General features: G+C 44.1%; 1 protein-coding gene across 1 annotated transcript; it reads right to left on the bottom strand.

Annotated features, from left to right (window-relative positions):
* Nucleotides 1-14,655: 14,655 nt before the first annotated feature.
* Nucleotides 14,656-23,708, bottom strand: LOC103120307 (steroid 17-alpha-hydroxylase/17,20 lyase-like). Its single transcript, XM_007530700.2, has 8 exons — nucleotides 23,412-23,708; nucleotides 22,178-22,313; nucleotides 21,723-21,952; nucleotides 18,094-18,180; nucleotides 17,499-17,714; nucleotides 17,032-17,201; nucleotides 15,914-16,017; nucleotides 14,656-15,429 (listed from the first exon to the last, which is right to left on the bottom strand). The coding sequence occupies exons 1-8, from the start codon at nucleotides 23,706-23,708 to the stop codon at nucleotides 15,146-15,148; spliced, it is 1,524 nt and encodes a 507-aa protein (XP_007530762.2). The 3' UTR covers nucleotides 14,656-15,145.
* Nucleotides 23,709-24,261: the final 553 nt, after the last annotated feature.

Below are 24,261 nucleotides of genomic sequence, written 5' to 3'. Positions count from 1 at the left end.
TAATTTATTATGTAACTTATCTACCCCTTTTGTTGCCTTTGTTTATCATCGTTGTTGTTGTTGTTGTTGTTATTGCTGTCGTTATTGTTGGGTAGGACAGAAAGAAATGGAGAGAGGAGGGGAAGACAGAGAGCGGGAGAGAAAGATAGACACCTGTAGACCTGCTTCACTGCCTGTGAAGGGACCCCCTGCAGGTGGGGAGCCGGGGGCTCGAACTGGTCTTTACGCTTTGTGCCACCTGTGCTTAACCCGCTGCACCACCGCCTGGCTCCCCCTTCAGTTCATTCTTACAGTAGTTTGTCCTGGGGGGGGGGGATCACATCTCATTAAAATGTACATGATATAAAAGTTAACCACATCACATTCTCCAGATATTCTGTATCATCAGAAAAACAGCAGTAGTCTCCAATAGGTGAAGAAAATTACATATTAGAATACCAATGGGGCTTTTACCACATAACCATCTGATTGACATAAAGGAGCCTTTATGTCACGAGGCTGTAAGGGGTCTTGTAATAAGGTTGTTTGTCTGTCTGGAAGGCACCATTTTATGAGATTGTTTGTCCAAGGTTCTTATTTGGCTGGAAGAGGCCCTCTGATGATTAATCACTACATTGCAGTGGTCTGTAAAACTCTGAGGTAGAAACATCAGGCATACCTACTCCTGAGGTCTGCATAAGAGTTTCCTCTATTACAGAAAGTTTGTGTGACAGACTAATGACAAAAGTATATATGTAAAGGGCAAGATGGAATCTTTAATGTTTGCACATGTACACAGCTTAACTGTTTGCAGAGCTCTTCCCAGTGATATCATATGGAGACTTGAAATCAGAACCGTTGTTTGTATTTTATAGCACGGATCATAGTAATCACTAATGACTCATAAGCTCAACTAAAAACTGGTTTGTTCAACATTAATTTCCCTTCTCCGCACTGGCTAAGTGCAGTCTGAGAGTGAAAAAGTGCCTGTGGAGTCTGGGTAAAGACCTGCCATTCAACTTTGTGAAGATAGGAGTTTTATAGCTCATTAGAGACGGTTTCTTTTTCACTGGACCAAGTTGCCATGTACTTACTGCATTTGATTTTGTCATCTTCTTTGTCTAACCTTCAAGTTGTTAGTGATGATGTCCAGCATAAAGAAGCTGAGAAGACTCAGTATTAATCTTCAGATAGAGGAGTGAGAAGCGTCTCTGTGGGTCTTCACACCACTTTTCATTCCAGGAGGTGTGGAAGCACAGGGGCATTCGGCACCATGGGGAAGAAGACCAGTGCCCGAAAGGGGCCATCTTGGAGGTCTGGGAGTCAGGAGTTCTGCTGACAAGGTGTTCACTCACTCTGAACCCCAGAAGAGAAAGGCTTCAGGAAGAAAGGGCCCATGGGTAGGACTTTCAATTAATGATGTCACTGCCTGAAAGGACACTTAGTTTTGCACACTCCCAGACCCCACACCTGACAGCTCTTCTGCACAAACAGCACACATCTGTGGGAGGGCACGCTAACCCCCATCCAGTATCAGTGAAATCTGGGGCTTTGTTACAGCCATGCTGCTGAGTAGCTATGTGAGTTAGGGCAAGTCACCCCTCACAGCTTTTTCACTGTCCCTCAGTTTGCTCACCTTCACAGTGGGGATAGTCTCACTTCTCTGTATTCCATGTCATATTCAACAGTGGGATGTGGTTGATTCCAACCTAATTAAATCCACTCTGCTTTACAGGGACATGGCCTTCTGCTAGCTGTTGCTTTCTTCTTATTTTTCCTTTTTTACATTAATTTAATTAAATTAATTGGATAGAAGCAGAGAGAAATCAAGAGGGGAGGAGGAGCCAGAGAGGGAGAGAGAAAGGGAGACTCCTGTAGCACTGTGACTGTTGCTTTCTTCATCACTGTCTGCAAAACATCTCTCAAGTTCTGAGGAGACTGGAACTGGAAAAGACAAACTGAATTAAAGATAGTGAGTGATGTGTCCTCTGTGTACCCTGAACTCCATTACATTGCAGTTAAAATAAAATTTCCATGCTACTTGGGAGGGAGCATTTAATCACCTGATGTCATGAATTTTCTGAAATGGATAAACATGGTTAAAAAAATAGGAGGGAGGGGCCTAAATCCCTGGAAAACTCCATCCTTTCCAGGAAACCACCATCTTTCAAGTCCAGTAATGAGCAGCAATTAGTCTAAGTTAATAAGAAGACCCACCTACCTTAGATAAACCCCATATAATAATGGCCCCAGCAACCAGTAGCATGTGTTACATTTTAGAATCTTCCTGCAGTCTTCTCTGAGCTTTGACTTTTATTTCCTCCTTCTGGCCTGCCACTTACCCATGTCTTTGTTTCTGGTTCTTTCTGGACTCCAACAAAAACAAGTCCTGGGCTTGAGATGTACTTCTCTTGCCTCTCAAGGCCTTCTCCTTCTCCTTCTCCTTCTCCTTCTCCTTCTCCTTCTCCTTCTCCTTCTCCTTCTCCTTCTCCTTCTCCTTCTCCTTCTCCTTCTCCTTCTCCTTCTCCTTCTCCTTCTCCTTCTCCTCCTCCTCCTCCTCCTCCTCCTCCTCCTCCTCCTCCTTCTCCTTCTCCTCCTCCTCCTCCTTCTCCTCCGTCTTCTTCTTCTTTTTTATTTTTTTAAATCTCTCTCTCTCTCTTTTTATTAGTTATTTAATAATAGTCAACAAGATTGTGGGATAAGAGGAGTACAATTCCATACAATTTCAACCACCAGAGTTCTGTATCCCATCCCCTCCGTTGGAAGATTCCGTTTTCTTTCCTCTTTCTTTCTTTCTTTCTTTCTTTCTTTCTTTCTTTCTTTCTCTCTCTCTTTCTCTTTCTTTCTTTCTCTCTTTTCTTCCTTCCTTTCTTCCTCTTTCCCTCGTTCTTTCTCTCTCTCTCTTTTTTTTTGTTTTAGATTTTGTCTGCATAGTTTATTTAGGTGTATGTAGATCATAAAAAAATACTTAAAACATTTCATTAAAATTTGCTGATTTATTTTTATTTTGGGGGGAATTAATGCTTTTCACTCAACAGTAAAATACAGTAGTTTGTATATGTGTAACAGATTAATGTTTTACATTTGACAGTAAATACAATAGTTTGTACATGACATTTCTCAGTTTTTCACATAACAATATAACCCCCACTAGGTCCTCTGTCATCCTTTTTGGACCTGTACTCTTCCCCCCCGCCACACACCCCAGAGTCTTTTACTTTGGTGCAATACATCAACTCCAGTTCAGGTTCTACTTGTCTTTTCTCTCCTGATCTTGTTTTTCAACTTCTGCTTGTTCAATTTTCTATATAACAATTCAACCCCCTCTAGGTCCTCCTCTGCTATCATGTTCCAGGACCTTAACCCTCACCCCAGAGTCTTTTACTTTGGTGCAAATACATCAAACTCAGTTCAAGTTTTGCTTTGAGTTTTCTTATTTTTCAAATTCTTTTTTTATTATTAGTGATTTAATAATGATTGACAAGATTGTGGGACAAGAGTGGTATAATTCATATAGTCTCCACCCCCAGAGTGCCTTATCCCTCCCCTCTATTGGAAGCTTCCCTATTCTTTATTCCCCTGGGAGTATGGACCAAAGATCTCTATGGGGCGCAGAAGGTAGAAGGTCTGACTTCTGTAATTGCTTCTCTGCTGGACATGGCTGTTGGCAGGCTGATTCATACTCCCAGCCTGTTTTTGCCTTTCCCTAGTGGGGTAGGGCTCTGGGAAGGTGGGGTTCCAGGACACACTGGTGAGGTCATCTGCACAGGGAAGACAGGTTGGCTTCATGGTAGCATCTGCAACTTGGTGGCTGAAAAACTTTAAGGTATAAAGCATAACAAATTGTTTAATAATCAGGAACCTAAAGGTAAGAATAGAACAGGTGAGATTTGGTGTCTTCATGATGGAAGAAGCTAGGAAGTCTATTTTAGGTTTGTCGGGGGTGGGGGGGCATGCTTTACTAATTTGACCTGAGCTCAACAGCTAACACACAGGTGGGCTGGTATTGTCTGGGAAGATGGAGTCAGAGTTGGGAATAGGATTAGAAAGCTGGATCAGAGCAGAGATCAAGGTCCTGTTCTGCTAGCACTTGGATTGTTGCCAAATTTTGGCTGTTCCAAATAGCACTGCCATGAACATAGGCACCGGTCTGTTTGGATCCTTGTTTTGTGTTCTTTGGATAGATGTCTAGGAGAATAATTATTGACCTATAGGGTAGACTCGTTTCTTCAGTTCTCTTCTTTTAATATTATTTATTATTTATTGGATAGAGAGCCAGAAATCAAGAGGGAGAGAGGCAGAGAGGCACCTGCAACACTGCTTCACCACTCGAAAAGCTTTCCCCCTGCAGGTGGAAAACCTGGGGCTCGAACCTGGGTCCTTGTACATTGTAACATCTGCGCTAAACCAGTACACCACCACCGACTCCTCATTTCTTCAGTTCTGAGGAGTCTCTATACTTTTCCTGGGGTTGGATGAATTTATATTCCCACCAGCAATATGAAAGTGTTTCCTTTTCTCATTTAGCTTTCCCCCTTTTTCTCTTTCTTTCTCTCTCTCTCTCTCTCTCTCTCTCTTTCTTTCTTTCTTTCTTTCTTTCTTTCTTTCTTTCTTTCTTTCTTTCTTTCTTTCTTTCTTTCTTTCTTTTTTCCTTTTTACCAGAGCAAGGCTCAGTTCTGGTTTATGGTGGTGCAGGAGACTGAACCTGGGACTTTGGAGCCTCTGGTAGGAGAGTCTCTTTGCATAACCATTATGCTATCTCCCCCTGCCCCTTCATCCAGTTTTTGTTTCTGTCCTTTTTTGCTGTATGACAGTTTCATAGGCGTGAGACTTTTCGCTATGTAATGCTCCTATACTCTTTGTCAGCCTATTTGTCTCTTTTTCTTTTCTTTTTTTTTTTTTCCGGCACTATGAATCCATTGCTTCTGGAGGCCATTCCCCTATTTTATTGGATAGGACAGAGATAAATTAAGAGAGGAGGGGGGAGATAGGAAGAGAAAAACAGATAACCTGTAGATCTGACCCTCTGCAGGTGGGGAGCGGGGGCTCAAACCCCGATCTTTGCTCAGGTCCCTGAGCTTCGTACTAAGTGTGCTTAGCGGAGTGCGCCCCCGCCTGGCCATCCAGCAGCATAACTCAAGGTTGGTATTCTGACACTGCTCAGTTGGTGCCAGAGAGCTGGAGATCTTTTTCTTTCTTTTCTTTTCTTTTCTTTTCTTTTCTTTTCTTTTCTTTTCTTTTCTTTTCTTTTCTTTTCTTTTCTTTTCTTTTCTTTTCTTTTCTTTTCTTTTCTTTTCTTCCTTCCTTTCTTCCTTTTCCTTCCTTCCTTCCTTCCTTCCTTCCTTTCTTCTTTTTTTTTTTTTTTTTCTTTCAGGGTTATCGCTGGGGCTTGCTGCCTGCACTACAAATCCACTGCTCCTGGATGCTAATTTTTCCCTTTTATTGGCCTTGTTGTTTATCGTTGTTGTTATTATTATTGTTGTTATTGCTGTCATTGGATAGGACAGAGAGAAATTGAGAGACGATGGGAAGATAGAGAGGGGGAGAGAAAGATAGACACTTGCAGGTCTGCTTCACCGCCTGTGAAGTGACACTCCTGCTAGTGAGGAGCAGGGGCCTTGAACCGGGGTCCTTGGTGCTTTCTGCTTCACACCATGTGCGCTTAACCCTCTGCGCTACCGACCGACCCTCTAAACTTTATTTTCTAAGCTACATCCTTCAAATTCCTAGCAATTACATAAAATTAATTAAAACTAGTTTTTTAGACTGAGGAGATAACATGACAGTAGTACATAAGGACTTCCATGCTTGAGACTCCATGGTCTCATGTTCAACACAGGGCAGCTTCAAACTTAGAGATGAGTTGGGCTCTGGAAAAATTTAAACACACCTGGGGCCGGGTGGTGGCGCACCTGGTTGAAAGAACATGTTACAGTGCACAAGGACCCAGGTTCGAGACCCTGGTCCCCTCCTGTAGGGGGAAAGCTTCACAAGAGATGTCTGTCTGCAGGTGTCTGTTCTCTCCCTGCCTGTCACCTCCTTCCCTCTCAATTTCTGGCTGTCTCTATCCAATAAATAAATAAATAAATAAAGATAATAATTAAAAAAAAAATTAAACACACTTATGTGTTGCACCAAAGTAAAGGACTCTGGAGGCCAAGGGTCAGGTCCTGGTGCATGTTGGTAGAGGAGGGCCTGGAGGTTAGAAAGTTTTGCAAAAATCTGAGAAATTTTTACATGTATCAACAACTGTATTTACTGCAAACCATCAATCTCCCAATTAAAAAAAAGGGGGGGTGCCTGGTTAAGCATGTATATAGTGTGAAGCACGGGTCCCGATCCGAGTTGCAGTTTCTCACCTGCACGGGTGTTGCTTCCTGAGTATAGAAGCAAAGCTGCAGGTGTCTATTTTTCTCTTCCTCTATCTTCCCTTCCTCTCTCAATTTCTCTCTGCTCTATCAAATAAAATGGCCACCAGGAGAAGTGGATTCGTAGTGCTCATACCGAGCCCCAGTGATAACCGTGGGGAAAAATAAAATAAAATAAAAATAAATAAAAACAGGTAAAAAATTAAACACCCCTTTAAATCCTTTTCCAGAATCCTTGTCCATTTAGAATACATGAGTAAGGGGGTTGGGCGGTAGTGCAGCGAGTTAAGCGCGCATGGCGCAAAGTGCAAGGACCGGTGTTAGGATCCCGGTTCCAGTCCCCGGCTCTCCACCTGCAGGAGGGTCGCTTCACGAGAGGTGAAGCAGGTCTGCCGGTGTCTGTCTTTCTCTCCCCCTTTGTCTTCCTCTCCTCTCCCCATTTCTCTCTGTTCCATATAACAACAACAATAACAACAATGATAAACAACAAGGGCAACAAAAAGGGGGAAAATAGCTTCTAGGAGCAGTGGATTCTTAGCGCAGGCACCGAGCCCCAGGGATAAACCTGGAGGCAAACAAACAAACAAACAAACAAACAAAAAACCCCATAAATAAATTCTTGCCCAATAAACAGAAATAAGGGACAAAATGTTTCATCAATATTCAAATTTTAAAGAATTCATGATCCAAATGAAAAGACTTCAATTTTAAATTAGTTTCACACTAGGGAGAGCTAGACACAGCCTGGGGGTATGGATCAATCTGCAATATTCATGTTCAGCAGAGAACTAGTTACAGAAGCCAGACCTCCCACTTTTTGCACCCCGAAAAGAACGTTGGTCCATACTCCTAGAGGGGAAGACGACAAGAGGGCTCTGAAACTCAATTCCCTCAGGACTGAGAGAGAGGAGGGAAAAAAGACATTCAGAAGTGGTAATAGGTGTGACTTTAAATGGAAGAGAAGGCAGGATCATAGAAAAATGGCAATATATACATATATATATGGGTAGTTATAGAAATAGTTGTCAATCCTTATCTGTGACGTTGCGGTTTCTGATGGAGGGAGTGGGGACACAGAACTCTGGTGGTAGGAATGGTCCACACCCATTTACTTGTACCCCAGTTATTTTATAATTTTGTAAATAACGAACAAAAAGCTAGTTTTAATCCATGAGAAATCAATCTTAGATCTTATTCCTTGAAAGCATTTTGGGTCAATTATTGTAGTGATGTCACTAGAAACAACACAGGACACACAGGCAGAGACAGATACTTCAGAATTACCTTTTTAAACTTTTAACCCCATTAATTTCTTTTTATTTTTTCCCCATTAATTTCTTTAAAGTTAAAAATATTTTATTTATTTTATTTTAATGCGAGATGCAGAGCAATGTTACAGAGAAAAAGACCAGAGTACTGTGCATGCAGCTCTGGCTTGTGGGCATGCTGGGATTGAACCTGAGACATGGGAGCTTCAGGCATGAAAGTCTTTTTGCATAAACATTATGTTGTCTTCCCAGCCCCTAAAAGTTGGTTTTTAAAAAGATCTTGGGGGGGGGTAGATAGCATAATGGTTATGCAAACAGACTCTCATGCCTGAGGCTTCGTCAAGTTCCAGGTTCAATCCCCCACACCACCATAAGCCAGAGCTGAGTAGCTCTGGTAAAAAAAGAAAAAAGATCTTAAAACTTTTATTTTATTTGATAGGACAGAGAGAAGTTGAGAGGGAAAGGGTATCGAGAAAAAGAGACAGAGCAACCCCTGTAGTACTGTTTCATTGCTTGTGAAGCTATCCCCTGCAGGTGGGGATTGGGTGCTTGAACCCAGGTCTTTGCATGTGGTAACACATACATTTATCCAGGTATAATACTATCCATTTCTGCCCCATTAATTTCTTTTTCTTAAATTTTTTATTATATTTATTTATTTTCCCTTTTGTTGTCTTTTTTATTGTTGTAGTTATTATTGTTGTTATTGATGTCGTCGTTACTGGATAGAACAGAGAGAAATGGAGAGAGGACCCACTGCACTACTGCCCGACTCATCCAAAATTCTTTTTTTTTAATATTTATTTTATTTATTTATTCCCTTTTGTTGCCCTTGTTGTTTTATTGTTGTTGTCATTGTTGGATAGGACAGAGAGAAATGGAGAGAGAAGGGGAAGACAGAGAGGAGGAGAGAAAGATAGACACCTGCAGACCTGCTTCACCACCTGTGAAGGGACTCCCCTGCAGGTGGGGAGCCGGGGTTCGAACTGGGATCCTTATGCCGGTCCTTGTGCTTTGCGCCACCTGCGCTTAACCCGCTGCGCTACAGCCCGACTCCCCCAAGATTCTTTTTGGGGTATATACTAGGGGATTCTGGCTTACACAGGTCCTTGCGTTTTGTGCCATGTGCACTTAACCTGCTGTGCTACCGCCGGACTCCCCTCCATTAATTTCTTTTCTTTATTATTATTATTTTTTTATTTGTAAAAAGGAAACATTGACTAAACCATAGGATAAGAGGGGTACAACTCCACACAATTTCCACCAACAGACCTCTGTATCCCAACCCCTCCCCTGATAGCTTTCCTATTCTTTAACCCTCTGTGAGTATGGACCCAAGGTCATTGTGGGATGCAGAAGGTGGAAGGTCTGGCTTCTGTAATTGCTTTCCCGTCCCCTCATTAATTTCTTTCTTTTTTTTTTAAATCTTTCTTTCTTTTTATTTATTTATTTATTTATTCCCTTTTGTTGGCCTTGTTGTTTGATTGTTGTAGTTCTTATTGTTGTTGTTACTGATGTCGTTGTTGGATAGGACAGAGAGAAATGGAGAGAGAGGAGAGGAAGACAGAGAGGGGGAGAGAAAGATAGACACCTGCAGACCTGCTTCACCACCTGTGAAGCGATTCCGCTACAGGTGGGGAGCCGGGGGCTTGAACCGGAATCCTTCCGTCGGTCCTTGCTCTTTGTGCCACATGTGCTTAACTCACTGCCCGACTGCTTAACCACCGCCCGACTCCCCCCTTATTAATTTCTGAACAACTTTTTCCTTGACTTAGATTTGATCTTAGAAGCTTCTCCTTCAGTTTGCATATCTCAAAACAAGGCCAAATTCAATCAAACAATACACAGAGAGATACATGTACAGTAATTAGGAATGAAATTAATCAGTTTTCTAGGATGCAATGTTGCTTGCTCCTCATTTGGAAGGAATAGATGGGAATCATACTTCTCTTGTGGCTTGAGAAAGTTCATGTCGGTATGGCCGTGCCTGGATAGGAAGGGCAGGCTGCCTACCACGGGCAGTGATGGGAGGCTTTTTGGTTACTTACCTTCAGGGTAATTTACTTGTACCAGAATCAACAGGCCAGAACTAGCAGCAAGATTATCCATAGCTCCTACGTGGTGGCCGCTGGGTGACATGATGTATCGTGGAGAAGCTAGACAGACTAGATACAAGAGCAGGGAGAAGAGATGGGGAGGAGAGCCACCTGGAGGCTGGTTCTGTCTCAAAATGTTCATAAATCACTGACAGAAAGGGTTTTTATTATTGTGGAAGCTTCCTATAGTGGAAGTATGTCTTGAAAGCAAAGATTTTATGCTAAGCAGAGTCAGGTTATGTAGTAATCTATAGAATTAAGTTCTATCTGAAAAATCATGCTTATTTTGTGACACAAATCTTGCTGTGCAGTTGATATAATGAACACACACACACACACACACACACACACACACACGGTGCCTTTTGTGCAGAAAATGGCAAGAAAATGCCATTGGGGTGTAGTTTATTATGTGATGAGAAAAGTGAGGTGCTCTGCAGAACACAGACAACAATTCATTGAAGATCTGTCCAGGCAGGTATCAGGTGTCCTCAGGATTAGGCATTTTTAAGGCTACATAGTTCCTATCAAAGTAAAAGAATATTGTCAGAGTAAAAAGCATTGTCTTTGGTTGTTGCTATTTCCAAGGACATGTCCAGGCTAGTATTCATTTTATTCCTTCAAAGTATCAGTTTTTGATAAAACAGGTTTATCTTGGCAGTGTTACACAATTCTGATTATTGCATTGGAGTTTTCTGCCCTCAGGTTCCCTGCCCTCTGCCTCAGAATATTCCAGAAACAAATGGTGTCTGCATCAGGACTCAGGAATCAGACCTTTGTATATTGTGGCCTATGGTACAGCTACTTGTATAGTGTGGTGCTTTTCCATGTCCGTGCCCCAGGTTGGCTTGGCCCCACCACACTGAAGGAAGGCTCCGTGCATGGTCTTTTCACTCTCTCTTTCTGTCTCTCTGTTCCAGGCAGCCCTTTTTATCTTTATTTTTTATGAAGACAAAGAGAAACTGGGACTGGGTGGTGGCACATCTGATTAAGTGCATAGGTTACTAACTGTAAGCACTTGGGTTCAAGTACTCAGTCCCAGTGCCCACCTACAGGGGGAAGCTTCATGAGTGGTGAAGCAGAGATGTAGCTGTCTTTCTGTCTCTCTATCCTCCCCTATCCCCCTTCCCTCTCAGTTTCTCTCTGTCCTGTCAAATAAAATACACAGAGCAGGGAGTCGGGTGATAGCGCAGCGGGTTAAGTGCATGTGACGCAAAGCGCAAATTCCTGCTAGGGATCTGGGTTTAAGCCCCCGGCTCCCCACCTGCAGGGGAGTCGCTTCACAGGTGGTGAAGCAGGTCTGGAGATGTCTATCTTTCTCTTCCCCTCTCTGCCTTCCCCTCTTCTCTCCAGTTTTCTCTGTCCTATCCAACAACAATAACTACAACAACAATGAAAAACAAAGGCAAGAAAAGAGAAAATAAATAAATATAAATAATTTAAAAAATAATAAAAAGTACATAAAGTAAAAAAAAAAGACGTCTTCATTCCTTAAAAAAGAGAAAATTAAGAGGGAAGTGAATTTCAGGAGGGAGGAAGAGCAGTGTCTACAGCACTGCATCAGCACTCATGAAGCTTTCCCCCTGCAGATAGGGACCAGGGGCTTGAACCTGAGTTCTTGCCACTGTAATGTGTGTGTTCTACCAGGTTCTCAGCTGCCTGACTGCCCCTCACCCTCTTCCACAACTCCTTCTTTAAGTCACTTAAATCTGAGCAGTCCATGAGACCCAGTTACGTCCACATCTTGGATTTAATGCAATGCAGGTATTGTGCCTTATCTGTTTGAGTCTTTCTCTCCCTCTCCTCTTGATTGTGCTATCCACGCACAATCACTAACCTTTTAACTGACGACAGAAAGATTTTTTTCTTTTAGACACTAAAGTAGGGTTTATTTCAAGTTTCACCCAAGTTGAGGCAAAGGAGATAGCTTCATTGTCTTTTTTCTTTTTAATTTTTTTCTTTTGTTATTTATTTTCCCTTTTGTTGCTGTTGTTTTGTTGTTGTAGTTATTATTTGTTGTTGTCATTATAGATATCGTCGTTCTTAGATAGGACAGAGAGAAATGGAGTGAGGAGGGGAAGACAGAGAGGGGGAGAGAAAGACAGACACCTACAGACCTGCTTCACCGCCTGTGAAGCGACTCCCCTGTAGGTGTGGAGCCAGGGGCTGGAATCGGGATTCTTACTCAGGTCCTTGCACTTTGCACCACGTGCGCTTAACCCGCTGCGCTAGCGCCCGATTTCCGGCTTGTTTTTTACAATTGTTTTATTAGGAACATAATGATTTACAAGACAGTTGTCCCACAGGTATACTTTCTCATCTTTCCATGATAGCTGTCTGCACACCAATCCCACCACCAGCTTAGGTCCTCCTCCAGCATCAGACAGCGGATCTCCAACACCCACTGAACTCCCCCACCCCACTCCTTCCCTGACTTAGCTGCAACAGACCACATCTAGTCCAGGTTTCACCCCGTGTTTTGCCTTTCCTTCCTTGTTTCTTAGTTCCATCTATAAGTAACACCATGGGGTATATACATCTTTCTACTTCCGGCTGGTCTCTGTCCCCCTCAACCTCCCCCCCATTTTTTCCCTGATATCACTGTTTTTTTTTTTTTTTTGAGAGAGAAATGCAGAGGGAGAGAGACATAGAGAAGGAGAGAGAGACAGAGAGAAACACCAGAGCACTGCTCAGCTCTGGCTTATGGGGCGCGGGGGACTGAGTCTGGGACTGCGGAGCTTCAGGCATGAGAGACTGTTTGCATAACCATTATGCTGTCTCCCCTGCCTCTGATATCACTCTTAACATGATTCTTTCAAGTTCCATCTAAGATTCTCAATCACTCATTGTTTTTTTTATTAGTGATGCAATATTGGTGTACAAAATTCTAAGATAACAGAGGCGAACTTCCATACAGCTCACCCTGCAAGAGTTTTGTGTCCCCATTCCCTCTATTGGAAACTGCAGTGGTTCTCACAAGGTCACAGGTTTGGGTTGAGTTTTAATTCTATAGTGATCTATCATGTATCTGTCTGTCTGTCTATCTATCTATATTTTTGCCCATTTTTTCTATGGTCCCCCTTTTTCTTCCTTTCCAAGTCACAACTACCCCAGCTACTACTTCTGAATGCCCCTTCCATTTTTCCTCTTCTCTCTCTGGGTCATGGTGGAATTGGGTTTCAGAGCCTTCTAGTCATCCTCCCCTAATATTTCTCCCCCCTCTCGGAGTATGAACCAAAATTCTTTTTGGGGTGTATAGGAGGGGACTCTGGCTTCTATAATTCTTCTCCACTGGAAATAGTCATTGGACAATAGCCCTTTTAAGTTAGCTTAGTTTCACCAAAAACCAACACTGGACTGTATCCCTCTGTCCTTCTGCCCTTCCCTTTCCTGTCTATTTTTCACTGTTGTTGGTTTCTTGGTTCTTTTTTCTTTTTTTAAATTTTTAAATTTTATTATTTATTTTTAAAATTTTTATTTGTAAAAGGAAACACTGACAAAAATCATAGGATAGGAGGGGTACAACTCCACACAATTCCCACCACCAGAACTCTGTATCCCATCCCCTCCCCTGATAGCTTTCCTATTCTTTAACCCTCTGGGAGCATGGACCCAAGGTCATTGTGGGATGCAGAAGGTGGAAGGTCTGGCTTCTGTAATTGCTTCCCCGCTGAACATGGGTGTTGACAGGTCGATCCATACTCCCAGCCTGCCTCTATCTTTCCCTAGTAGTGTGGGGCTCCGGGGAATTGGAGCTCCAGGACATATTGGTGGGGTTGTCTGTCCAGGGAAGTCTGGTCGGCATCATGCTAGCATCTGGAACCTGGTGGCTGAAAAGAGAGTTAACATACAAAGCCAAACAAATTGTTGAACATTCATGAACTTAAAGGCTGGAATAGTGCAGATGAAGAGTTGGTGGTGGTGGTGGTGGGGTTCCTCCATTTTGTAGATATCTAGTAGGCATATTTTAATTATATTCCAAAGGGCCTGTGGCTATACTAGTTTTTTTTTTCCTTCTTTTATTTCCCTGAGCCTGAAATCTGATATGCATGTGGACCCAAGTTATTGTCTGGTTGGAGTCCCTTACTCTTAAAGTATTTAGAAAACAGATAGACGTCAGGAGTCTGGGTGTAGGCAGAAACACTCCAGTTAGACCCTGTACTTTGCAGGATTTCACAAAGTCAGCTTTCACACTGGCAGTCTCTCCCATAGCTCTGCACAGAGGAGCTCCTGCACTGTAGCTACAGCACCACCATCAGGATCAGTTATAGAAGTCATACCAAATGTGCAGAGAGGAAATACAAACATTTCAAATAAAACAGTATAGTCCACAAGATGAAAGGCCACAGAACTCCAGAAAACAGAACAGAGGACTTAGCAAAGAAAGAAGTTAGAAAATTCATTAGGAGGGCAGTACAATTATCTCAACTTAAGAGATAGAAATACTGAGATATTGAGATGCTCTTTCACTAAGGAAATTCAAGATATAAAAGGACAAGTCCACACAGAGTTCCAGGATGTGAAGGACACACTGAATGCAGTTAGGCTCAGGAGGCAGGACTAGAGAGAGAACTCTACCATGTACAAGGGAGAATATCAGAGTAGAGGCTACAAACGTGCACACTCTGTACTGGTTTGAAGGACACATAGCCAAAAACAACAAGCAAACTAACTAACTAACAAGAAAACTTAGAGCTAGACAATGTTCAGAATTTAGACATCCAAGAATCAGAGCAAACAGAAATACCTGAATCCAAATTGATGATACACCTATCATAACCTATCCAAAAACTCTATCCAAAGCAAAGCAGAGTATTTGCAGGTGCTAGGGGAATGAAGAATGGGATGTTGGGTTATCAGGTTTTACCCAGCATCCTCATCAACAATTCCAGAGGCAAGAGGCATGTGGAGTGACACATTTAAAGCACTGAAAGATAAGCATTGCTGCCACGAATGCTCTATAATATCATCTTTCAAATATGAGAGAGAAATGAAGGTGTTCTCAAACACACAGAAACTGAAGTTATTTGCTACTACTAGTTGAGCCTTGTAAGAATTGCTGAAACATATTCTGCAAGAAAACAAAGGATCATAAACTTTGGGCAAGCTGATTAGCAATAGAATAGAATGAGGGACACAAACAACAGCTAAAGAAAAAAGAATAGGATAGAAGAGGGGAGAACAAAACAAAACAAAACAAAAAGACTAAACAAATGATGTCTAGAGAAGATGAGATAGCTAGAGCATCCACAGAGAGAAAGGCACATAAGACCTGCAGGGGCTTAATAAACAGTGTGCTGGGATATTCATGTGCATTGTTGCTAGGACTACAGGAAAATGGGTCAGGAAACTGGGGAAGAGTTTGAAGGGTGTGTAGCATCTCTGGACCATGTTGTGAGGCCACCTAGGATAGAGACAGGTGTGAGGAAGGCCTCTAGGTGCTCCTGTCAGCCTGGGCCTCCCTCCAGGCCTGTCGAACCTTGATCTTCACTTTGAAAGGTTTAATCAGTAAAACCACCTTGGCGATGCCTTCCAAGCAGGGAAGCTGTCCATCATCCGGGACCTCCAGGTCGAACCTCTGCAGCAGCCAGGCCATGAAGAGGAAGAGCTCCTGGCGGGCCAGGTTCTCACCTAAGCAAGTACGGGAACCAGCTCCAAAGGGAAGGTAGCTCATGGAAGGTGTGATGAGATGCTTCCTTTCTGGGTCCAAGAAGCGCTCTGTGGACATGGGGAGGCTGCAGTCAGGGGTCAGGGCAGGAGGAAGTTGGGTAATGAGGCCTTGCATGCAGAGTCCCTGGCTGTTCAGGGCAGCTTTAGTGGCAGAATTCCCTCCATAAGAGACACACAGCTGTGCTCTCAATAGCCCTTACTCACTAGAGGAAAGGGATAGTCAGTGAGGATGGCAAGAGGTGGTATTAGCAGATGAACATGGCACCATCCAGGGAGAGGATTGATGCACAGAGGACAGAGACCTGGAGGGTTTCCTAGAGGAGGAGGAAGAGGTTTGCAGGTGTTGGAAGGAGGGAGGAAAATCAGCTGTGACAGGGGATAAGTCTCATGTAGGATGGAGCTAACAACAGCCCACAAGGTTGGAGATTGGGGTTGTCATTAGCAGGTTTGGAAGAGGGAAAACTGGGGTCTGTTAGAGGAGCTTGAGAGCAGCTGGCTGATGGTCTGCTAGGAGGACAGACGAGGGACTCACCAGGTAGGAACTGGTCAGGCTGATGCCACTCCTTCTCACTGTGATGAAGCGCCCACAAATTGATGATAACCTCTGTGTCCTTGTCAATGGCATAGTCACCAATGCTGCCCAGAGAGGGAGAAGAAAGGGAACTGCAGTCTTGTTCTGTAGCTGCTCCACCCCAAGCCTCCACTACTTTCGCTAGTAACATAGTACATTACTCTCATCCCCACTCTGATTTTGTCCTTATCTCTGGCAGATAAAATCTGAATCCAGCCATCCTTCACAGCTCTCTTTTCACTAACATTTCTGCATCAGCACTGAGCACCATGACATTATGACTGTCAAGTGTTGTATGCTTTACATTGTTTTCTAGTTCTCCCCCGCCAAGAGAATTGGATCAGTCCAGTTAAGTTTTTGCGGGCCCGCTTGGCCCCGCCCCGAGGAACCCCGAGAGAGGGTTCCAAAGTGAGAAAGTTTCAGAGTTCGAGAGTTGGAGGGTGGCAGAGTTCGAGAGTGCTGGCGCCGCCGCCGTGGGGAAAGAGGCAGCAGAGTTTCAGAGTGCCAGAGTTCCAGAGTTACAGAGTTCCAGAGAGAGAGGGTTCCTGAGTTCAAGAGTAAGAGAGAGTGCTTGTGCCGCCGCAAAGAGACAGCAGAGTTTTGTTTGGTGATTAGTTTGTCTTAGTTAATGAATCGTTGTTCCTGAATAAAGAAATACAGCTTCCCTGCCCAGCTGTTGTCTCCGCGTCTCTGTTACCCGCCCGTGAAGCAAGCCTGGACAGCTGGAACCTCTGAATTTTAACAACAGTCAAGGGCAGGGTCTGTATGTTGAGGTGGTGGATATGTGTGTATTCACATGGACTGTTGGGCTTGGAGGGACAGAGGTCAGCCCTTGTTAGATTCCTGATCTCAAGTCTCTAGGCAGCAAGTACCTTTTGAGGGAGGTCAGAACTTTGGGTTAATCACTGGCTCTAGTGGGTGATGTGTACAGTGCGTGGTGAGGCCTGGGCAGAATGATTGGCAGTCAATGGTTTATTCTAGGATGTTAGAATTTGGGGAGAGAGGTGCTTGAGGGGGTATCAGGACTGACAGACAGAGTTGAGTGCATCCTGAGATGTGATATTGGGGGGCAGACTCACCTGGTGTCAACAGTGGTCTTGTGGGGGATGAGCAAAGGAGCCACAGGTCTGATGCGCAGCACCTCTCTGATGGTGGCTTCCAGCAGGGTGACGTGGTTCCGGTCCTTGATATTTGGTGTTCGGCTGAAGCCTATATTCTGGTCAATCTCCTCCTGGATCCTCTTCATTAACTGAGAGCCAGAAGAGCATACAAATGACCAGTGGGCTTAAGCTTACATGAACACAAGAACACTCCTCTTGTCACATCCAGAACAGTTGCCCTGTGCATTGCCAGTGTTAGCTCTGAAACTCAGGCCCTGTAATCACTGCATGGGCCAGCTCCTTCCTAGAACAGGAGTCACATATTGCCAGGAGTGTGGTCTCCCTGCATAGGGGGCCTCAGTGTTTTCTCTCTCTTCATTCTGAGAACAAGGGTTCACTTGGTGGGGCCCAGGGGGAGCTGGAACCAGGAATAGGGGGACACCCACCTGCGGGTTGTGCAGTAGGAAGGCCACTGTCCAATGAAGCACAGAGGCGGTGGTCTCCACTCCAGCCCCCAACATGTCCCCTATGGTGGCGAGAATGTTTTCATCTGACAGCATCTTTGCTTTTTGGTTTTGATCTGCACTGTTCTCCTCTGAGTGCATCCTGGCTTGGATCATTATGTCCATCATATCAGTGATGGAGTTACTGCTGAAGTTTTCCTGGTTGGTGGAAATTGAAAGACAGTGATGGTAAAGGAACCATGTGGGCTTCACCCCGCCTACATCCTTGGACCTGGAGATAAAGGGCTTCTTCCACTTCAAGTCAATGAGCAGAGGAATGTTAGACTGGACTGATGACCTCTCTGGAGAGTGGGGCAGGAGGGCTCCCTCTCCCTCTTGGGGCATGGTGGATGCCTTCTAGGATGCCCTTCCACTTCTTCCACCCCACACCCATTTAGTGCTTATTTAAGCATTCACTTGAGCTGCTGATAAATGGGGTGCACGCTGCTTGGATTGGAGATCCTAAAGCTCCCCAAACAACCCTGCCGTGCTCTCATGACATATCAACATAACAGCTTCAATTCTGCTCTATACCTACCTTGTGCCTTGCAAAAATTTCACTCAGAAATTCCTTTCTCATTTGAATAAAATTCCTCATCCTTTCCAAGGATTTGATGGGGAAAATCTAGAAAACAGGTAAAGAAAAATAGAACACGTCTGTCCCTCTCCCACTTTCCTTCTGTAGCGAGCCAAGCCCCTCTTGGATGCTGAATCTGAGCCTGGCTTGCTGGGAATGTTCCTACAACACTAATCTTCAGTCAAAATCAAAGGCAAGTTAGGAGCAATGAATGAGAATATCAAGGATCACAGGGCATTTCCACACTGAGCTCAAAGGGCATGTTGCTTCTCTCCTACCCTACTCCATCAAGCATTAAGAATTTAGTGAGAGTTGCCATAGCAATTAGGCAGGAGCAAGGAATTAAAGGCATACAGATTGGAAGAGAAGAAGTCAAACTCTCCCTATTTGCAGATGACATGATAGTATCCATAGAAAAACCTAAGGAATCCAGCAAGACGCTTTTGGAAATCATCAGGCAATACAGTAATGTGTCAGGCTATAAGATTAACACTCAAAAGTCAGTGGCATTCCTCTATGCAAACACTAAGAAGAAATTGAAATCCAGAAATCAATTCTTTTTACTATAGCAACTAAAACAATAAAATATCTAGGAATAAACCTAACCAAAGAAGTGAAAGACTTGTATACTGAAAATTATGAGTCACTACTCAAGGAAATTGAAAAAGACACAAAGAAGTGGAAAGATATTCCATGTTCATGGGTTGGAAGAATTAACATCATCAAAATGAATATACTACCCAGAGCCATCTACAAATTGAATGTTATCCCCGTCAAGATCCCAAGCACATTTTTTAGGAGACTAGAACAAATGCTACAAATGTTTATCTGGAACCAGAAAAGACCTAGAATTGCCAAAACCATCTTGAGAAGAAAGAACAGAACTGGAGGCATCACACTCCCAGATCTCAAATTGTATTATAGGGCCATTGTCATCAAAACTGCTTGGTACTGGAACATGAATAGACACACTGACCAGTGGGATAGAATTGAGAGCCCAGAAGTAAGCCCCCATACCTATGGACATCTAATCTCTGACAAAGGTGCCCAGACTATTAAATGGGAGAAAGCAGAGTCTCTTCAACAAATGGTGTTGGAAACAATGGGTTGAAACATGCAGAAGAATGAAACTGAACCACTATATTTCACCGAATACAAAAGTAAATTCCAAGTGGATCAAGGACTTGGATGTTAGACCACAAACTAGCAAATACTTAGAAGAAAATATTGGCAGAACTCTTTTCCGCATACATTTTTTTAAAATATTTATTCTATTTATTTATTCCCTTTTGTTGCCCTTGTTGTTTTTTTTATTGTTGTAGTTATTATTGTTGTTGTCATCATTGTTGGATAGGACAGAGAGAAATGGAGAGAGGAGGGGAAGACAGAGAGGAGGAGAGAAAGATAGACACCTGCAGACCTGCTTCACCGCATGTGAAGCTACTCCCCTGCAGGTGGGGAGCCGGGGTTCGAACCGGGATCCTTATGCCGGTCCTTGTGCTTTGCGCCACCTGCGCTTAACCCGCTGCGCTACAGCCCGACTCCCTCCGCATACATTTTAAAGAATCTTGAATGAAATGAATCCAATTACAAAAAGACTAAGGCAAGTATAAACCAATGGGACTACATCAAATTAAAAAGCTTCTGCACAGCAAAAGAAACCACGACCCAAACCAAGAGACCCCTCACAGAATGGGAGAAGATATTTACATGCCATACATCAGACAAGAGGCTAATAACCAGAATAAATAAAGAGCTTGCCAAACTCAACAACAAGAAAACAAATAACCCCACCCCAAAATGGCGGGAGGACATGGACAGAATATTCACCACAGAAGAGAGCCAAAAGGCCGAGAAACACATGAAAAAATGCTCCAAGTCTCTGATTGTCAGAGAAATGCGAATAAAGACAACAATGAGATACCACTTTACTCCTGTGAGAATGTCATACATCAGAAAAGGTAACAGCAACAAATGCTGGAGAGGGTGTGGGGTCAAAGGAACCCTCCTACACTGCTGGTGGGAATGTCAATTGATCCAGCCTCCATGGAGAACAGTCTGGAGAACTCTTAGAAGGCTAGAAATGGACCTACCCTATGATCCTGCAATTCCTCTCCTGGGGATATATCCTAAGAAACTCAACACACCCATCCAAAAAGATCTGTGTACACATATGTTCTTGGCAGCACAATTTGTAATAGCCAAAACCTGGAAGCAACCCAGGTGTCCAACAACAGATGAGTGGCATATATACACAATGGAATACTACTCAGCTGTAAAAAATGGTGACTTCACCGTTTTCAGCTGATCTTGGATGGACCTTGAAAAATTCATGTTGAGTGAAATAAGTCAGAAACAGAAGGATGAATATGATCTCACTCTCAGGCATAAGTTGAAAAACAAGATCAGAAAAGAAAACACAAGTAGAACCTGAAATGGAATTGGCATATTGCACTATAGTAAAAGACTCTGGGGTGGGTGGGTGGGGAGAATACAGGTCCAAGAAGGATGACAGATGACCTAGTGGTGGTTGTATTGTTATATGGAAAACTGGGAGATGTTATGCATGTACAAACTATTGTATTTACTGTCAAATGTAAAACATTAATTCCCCAATAAAGAAATAATAATAAAAAAAAGAATTTAGTGAGAGTTAACTTACAATCTTCCCATTAAGGTTTTCAGATGAGTTTGAAACTTCACAGGCTCTTACCTTACTGATGCCTATTTTTTTTTTTAAATATTTATTTATTTATTCCCTTTTGTTGCCCTTGTTGTTTCATTGTTGTAGTTATTATTGATGCCGCCGTTGTTGGATAGGACAGAGAGAAATGGAGAGAGGAGGGAGAGACAGGGAGGAGGAGAGAAAGACAGACACCTGCAGACCTGCTTCACCGCCTGTGAAGCGACTCCCCTACAGGTGGGGAGCCAGGGGCTTGAACCGGTTTCCTTACACTGGTTCTTGAGCTTTGCGCCACCTGCGCTTAACCCGTTGTGCTACCGCCTGACTCCCACTGATGCCTATTTTGTCATCTCCACGAGTGGCATCCCAAGACTCTTGCAGGCACAGGAAGGTTTCATGCACAGAAGTGCCCACAGTTAGCAGTAAGTAAGTGAGAACCATAGGGAGTGGGAGTAAAAACTAACGATGTCTTTCAGGGTTTGAATACATAGGTTCAGTACTCAAGGCCTGAGTTTCAGCTGAGATCTGACACAGGCACCATGTCTGGCCAGAGCGGTGTTCTCTCTCAATGTTCAATAATGATGATGTGTATGTTATTTTTTAAATGGTAGAAATACAGAGAGGAAGAGAAACTAGCCCTGCTTATCTGGCTGTCTGGTGGGACTAGGAACTGAGCATGAGCCTCAGGGCCTCGGGTATAACAATTTAGGGTACTACCATATGTGCTATTTTCTTTGACCAATAACTATTTTATAAGGTAGCAAAGCTATGAAAAATGAAAGGATAGATGTCAGTGTGTCTGAGATGGGCAGGACAATGTCAGTCAGGTATTACAGGAGAGGACACAGGATTGGGGGCCCTATCAGAGTTTGCTGGACTGTGAAGTGGGACCAGCCTCAATTCTCACCTTCAACACAGGGAATACATCCACCATGGGGTGCTGATCCATAGATTCCAGGACGCCATGTATGAATTCATGTATGACCTTGAGCTCAGGATCCCCATTCTTGTAGGAACAACTGAAGCAGATCACACTGATTATGTTGGTCACCGCCAGGAAGACAGGCAAAGACAAATCTATGGACTGTCCATTCTGTGTGGCCAGGAAATCACACAGTAAACTGGCTTCCTGTTTGACTGAGAGACAAAGTGTCAGGAGAGAGAGGGAAGCAGAATGAAGCAGTAACTTCACTGCTGTCTCCAAAAGCATCTTAACAGTGGAACTTACAATGGCCATTAGATGGAGGAGTAGCTCAGAAAGTTGTAGACTAAACCATCCCCCCCGACCCCCCCACCCCCTTACTATCCACTCCCCAGGCCCTATTTCCTCCCCAAACCCCCAGGGACAGGGTAGACACTCACTGATCTTCTCTAGTCTCTGGCTGCCATCCTTGAACAGAGCAAAGGAAGCCTGCACCAGCTTTCGATGCAGCTGCCACTGGGCACCATTGGAGAAGGCAACACCCTTTTGGTTGTCAGACAAGATGTCAGTGGTCACCTTAGAGAGAAGAGACACTATAGCAATTAGACAGCCTCCCCTGCCTTTGCCCTGGGCCTCCTGCACCTGTTCCAGAGAGCAGGGAGAAAGAATCTGGATTAGAATGCAGGGCCTGGGGCCAATTTTATGTCAGGGTGACCTCTGGGTCACTGGTGCCATTGTTCTGACCCAGGAAGGCAGGCAGCTGAACTTGTTTTCTGAGCCATGGTGGTCCTGGAGGCAGGGAGCAGGCACCTGTGGACTGGAGCTCAGCCCAGACCTCTGCCTCCCCCTGGGCTCTGGTTTGCACAGCAGCTCATCTCCCTTTAGTTTTTTAGTTTTTTTTTTTCCCCTCAAATGATTTCATTAGGGTAATAATGATCACAAGACAGTTGTCACATGGCTACAACTTCTAATCTAGTCCTTAACATTGTCTGCACACCACTCTCAGCACCATTTTAAGTCCCTGTCCATCTTCATGGACAGAGACCCCAATGCCCTGTCTAACCCCTATGCCCTTGTCCCTTAAGCAACACTGCAGACCTCTCAGCAGGGAGGACCCCTGCATCCTTCCCTGCAGCATATCTGTGCTCAGCCTCCCTGGGAGCTGGAGCAGCTGAGAGCAGCTCCAGGGAAACAGCAACTTCAGCCACCAAGGGCCAGGCTCCCTCTACTCACCCCTCCCCACAGAGACAGTTGCTTTCTCCCCATTTTCATGGGAAAAGCAGCTTCCCAGAGGCTCCTAGTGGAGCCCTCACTGCTCAGGGCACTGGGCTATGGGCTCCACGTGCTCTGTCTCACTGAAGTCAGGAGACATGTCTCAGAGACAGCCTTATCCCACCCGTTCTGGACCAAGATGACTGGACTGAGGGATCCCTGACCCCCTCAGGTCACAACTCCTACCCTGCTCCCTGCCTCCCTCCATACCAGGATTGTGTCTCCTTTGCTTTCCTGCCTAGAAGTTAGGGTGGGTAGGTTGTTAGGGTTTATTCCCTCCATCTCCCATTTCACACAGATAGTCTGCTGAGGAAGAATTACAAAGGCATTCTGCCCTAGTCTGGATAGAGAGCTGACCCAGCCCACTCGTGGTGGCATAGGAAGGAAGTGGACACCACTTACCATACTGGGCCTCTCAGAGAACTCCTTGCCTTTCTTGAGAAGCACCTCCTTGGCCAGCTGGTGGTGGCCCACAATCACTGTCATCTTGCTCCCCATTCGTAAGGAATAGATGGGCCCATACTTCTCCTGCAGCTTGAAGAAGTTCACGTGGGGCTGGCCGTGTCTGGGGAGGAAGGGCAGGCTGCCCAGCACAGGCAGGGATGGGAGGCTCTTTGGGTACCTGATTTCAGAGTTCTTCTCCTTGATCCAGAAGTAAGAGGCCAGGATGAGCAGCAAGAGTGTCCAGAGTTCCCACATAGTCTAGGCAATGTGACTTTCTCTAGCTTGAAAGAGCTACAGCCACCTCTGACATAAGACAGGGAAAGGAATTGGAGAGGAGAGTCTTCTCAAGGACTGATAACGTGTTGAGTGCTGGCCCTACCTTCCAGAGTACTTAGTAATCTCTTACAGATAAGAAGGGTTTTATGGTGTAGCAGTAACCTATAAGGTGAAAGTATGTCTCACCAGCATAACCAATGAAGCAAAATTCAATAAATAAGTGGGTGTCTGATTTTATAACAGTTTAAGTACACATTTAGAAATTCTACTGGAAAACCATATATGTTTAGGATGAAAATTATTTGTGCATTTGAGGAACAATCAGCGAGTATGCATATTCTTTCATGTCTAGAAAAGAGCAGAGAATAGCTGAGCAGTGGTGCACACAATTAAGCACTTATTTTACCATGCACAAGGATTCTGGTTTAAGCCCCCAACCCCCCTGTAAGGAGGAAGCTTCATGATCAGTGAAGTAGGGTCACAGATGTCTTTTTCTCTATTTAGGTCTCCCTCCCTCTTGCCCTGTTTCTCT

The sequence above is a fragment of the Erinaceus europaeus genome, chromosome 14, assembly GCF_950295315.1.
Source record: "Erinaceus europaeus chromosome 14, mEriEur2.1, whole genome shotgun sequence".
Classification (NCBI taxonomy): domain Eukaryota; kingdom Metazoa; phylum Chordata; class Mammalia; order Eulipotyphla; family Erinaceidae; genus Erinaceus; species Erinaceus europaeus.
This window is presented reverse-complemented; position numbering and strand designations above follow the sequence as displayed.

Bases quoted from the DNA above. Each gene is read 5' to 3' on its own strand.
- LOC103120307 (XM_007530700.2), bottom strand. From the start codon at position 23,708: ATGTGGGAACTCTGGACACTCTTGCTGCTCATCCTGGCCTCTTACTTC. The intron at 21,953-22,177 runs GTGAGTGTCTAC...TTTGTCTCTCAG, and splicing joins CCAGAGACTAGAGAAGATCA to TCAAACAGGAAGCCAGTTTA. The intron at 17,715-18,093 runs GTAGGTATAGAG...TCCACCAACCAG, and splicing joins AAATTTTTGCAAGGCACAAG to GAAAACTTCAGCAGTAACTC.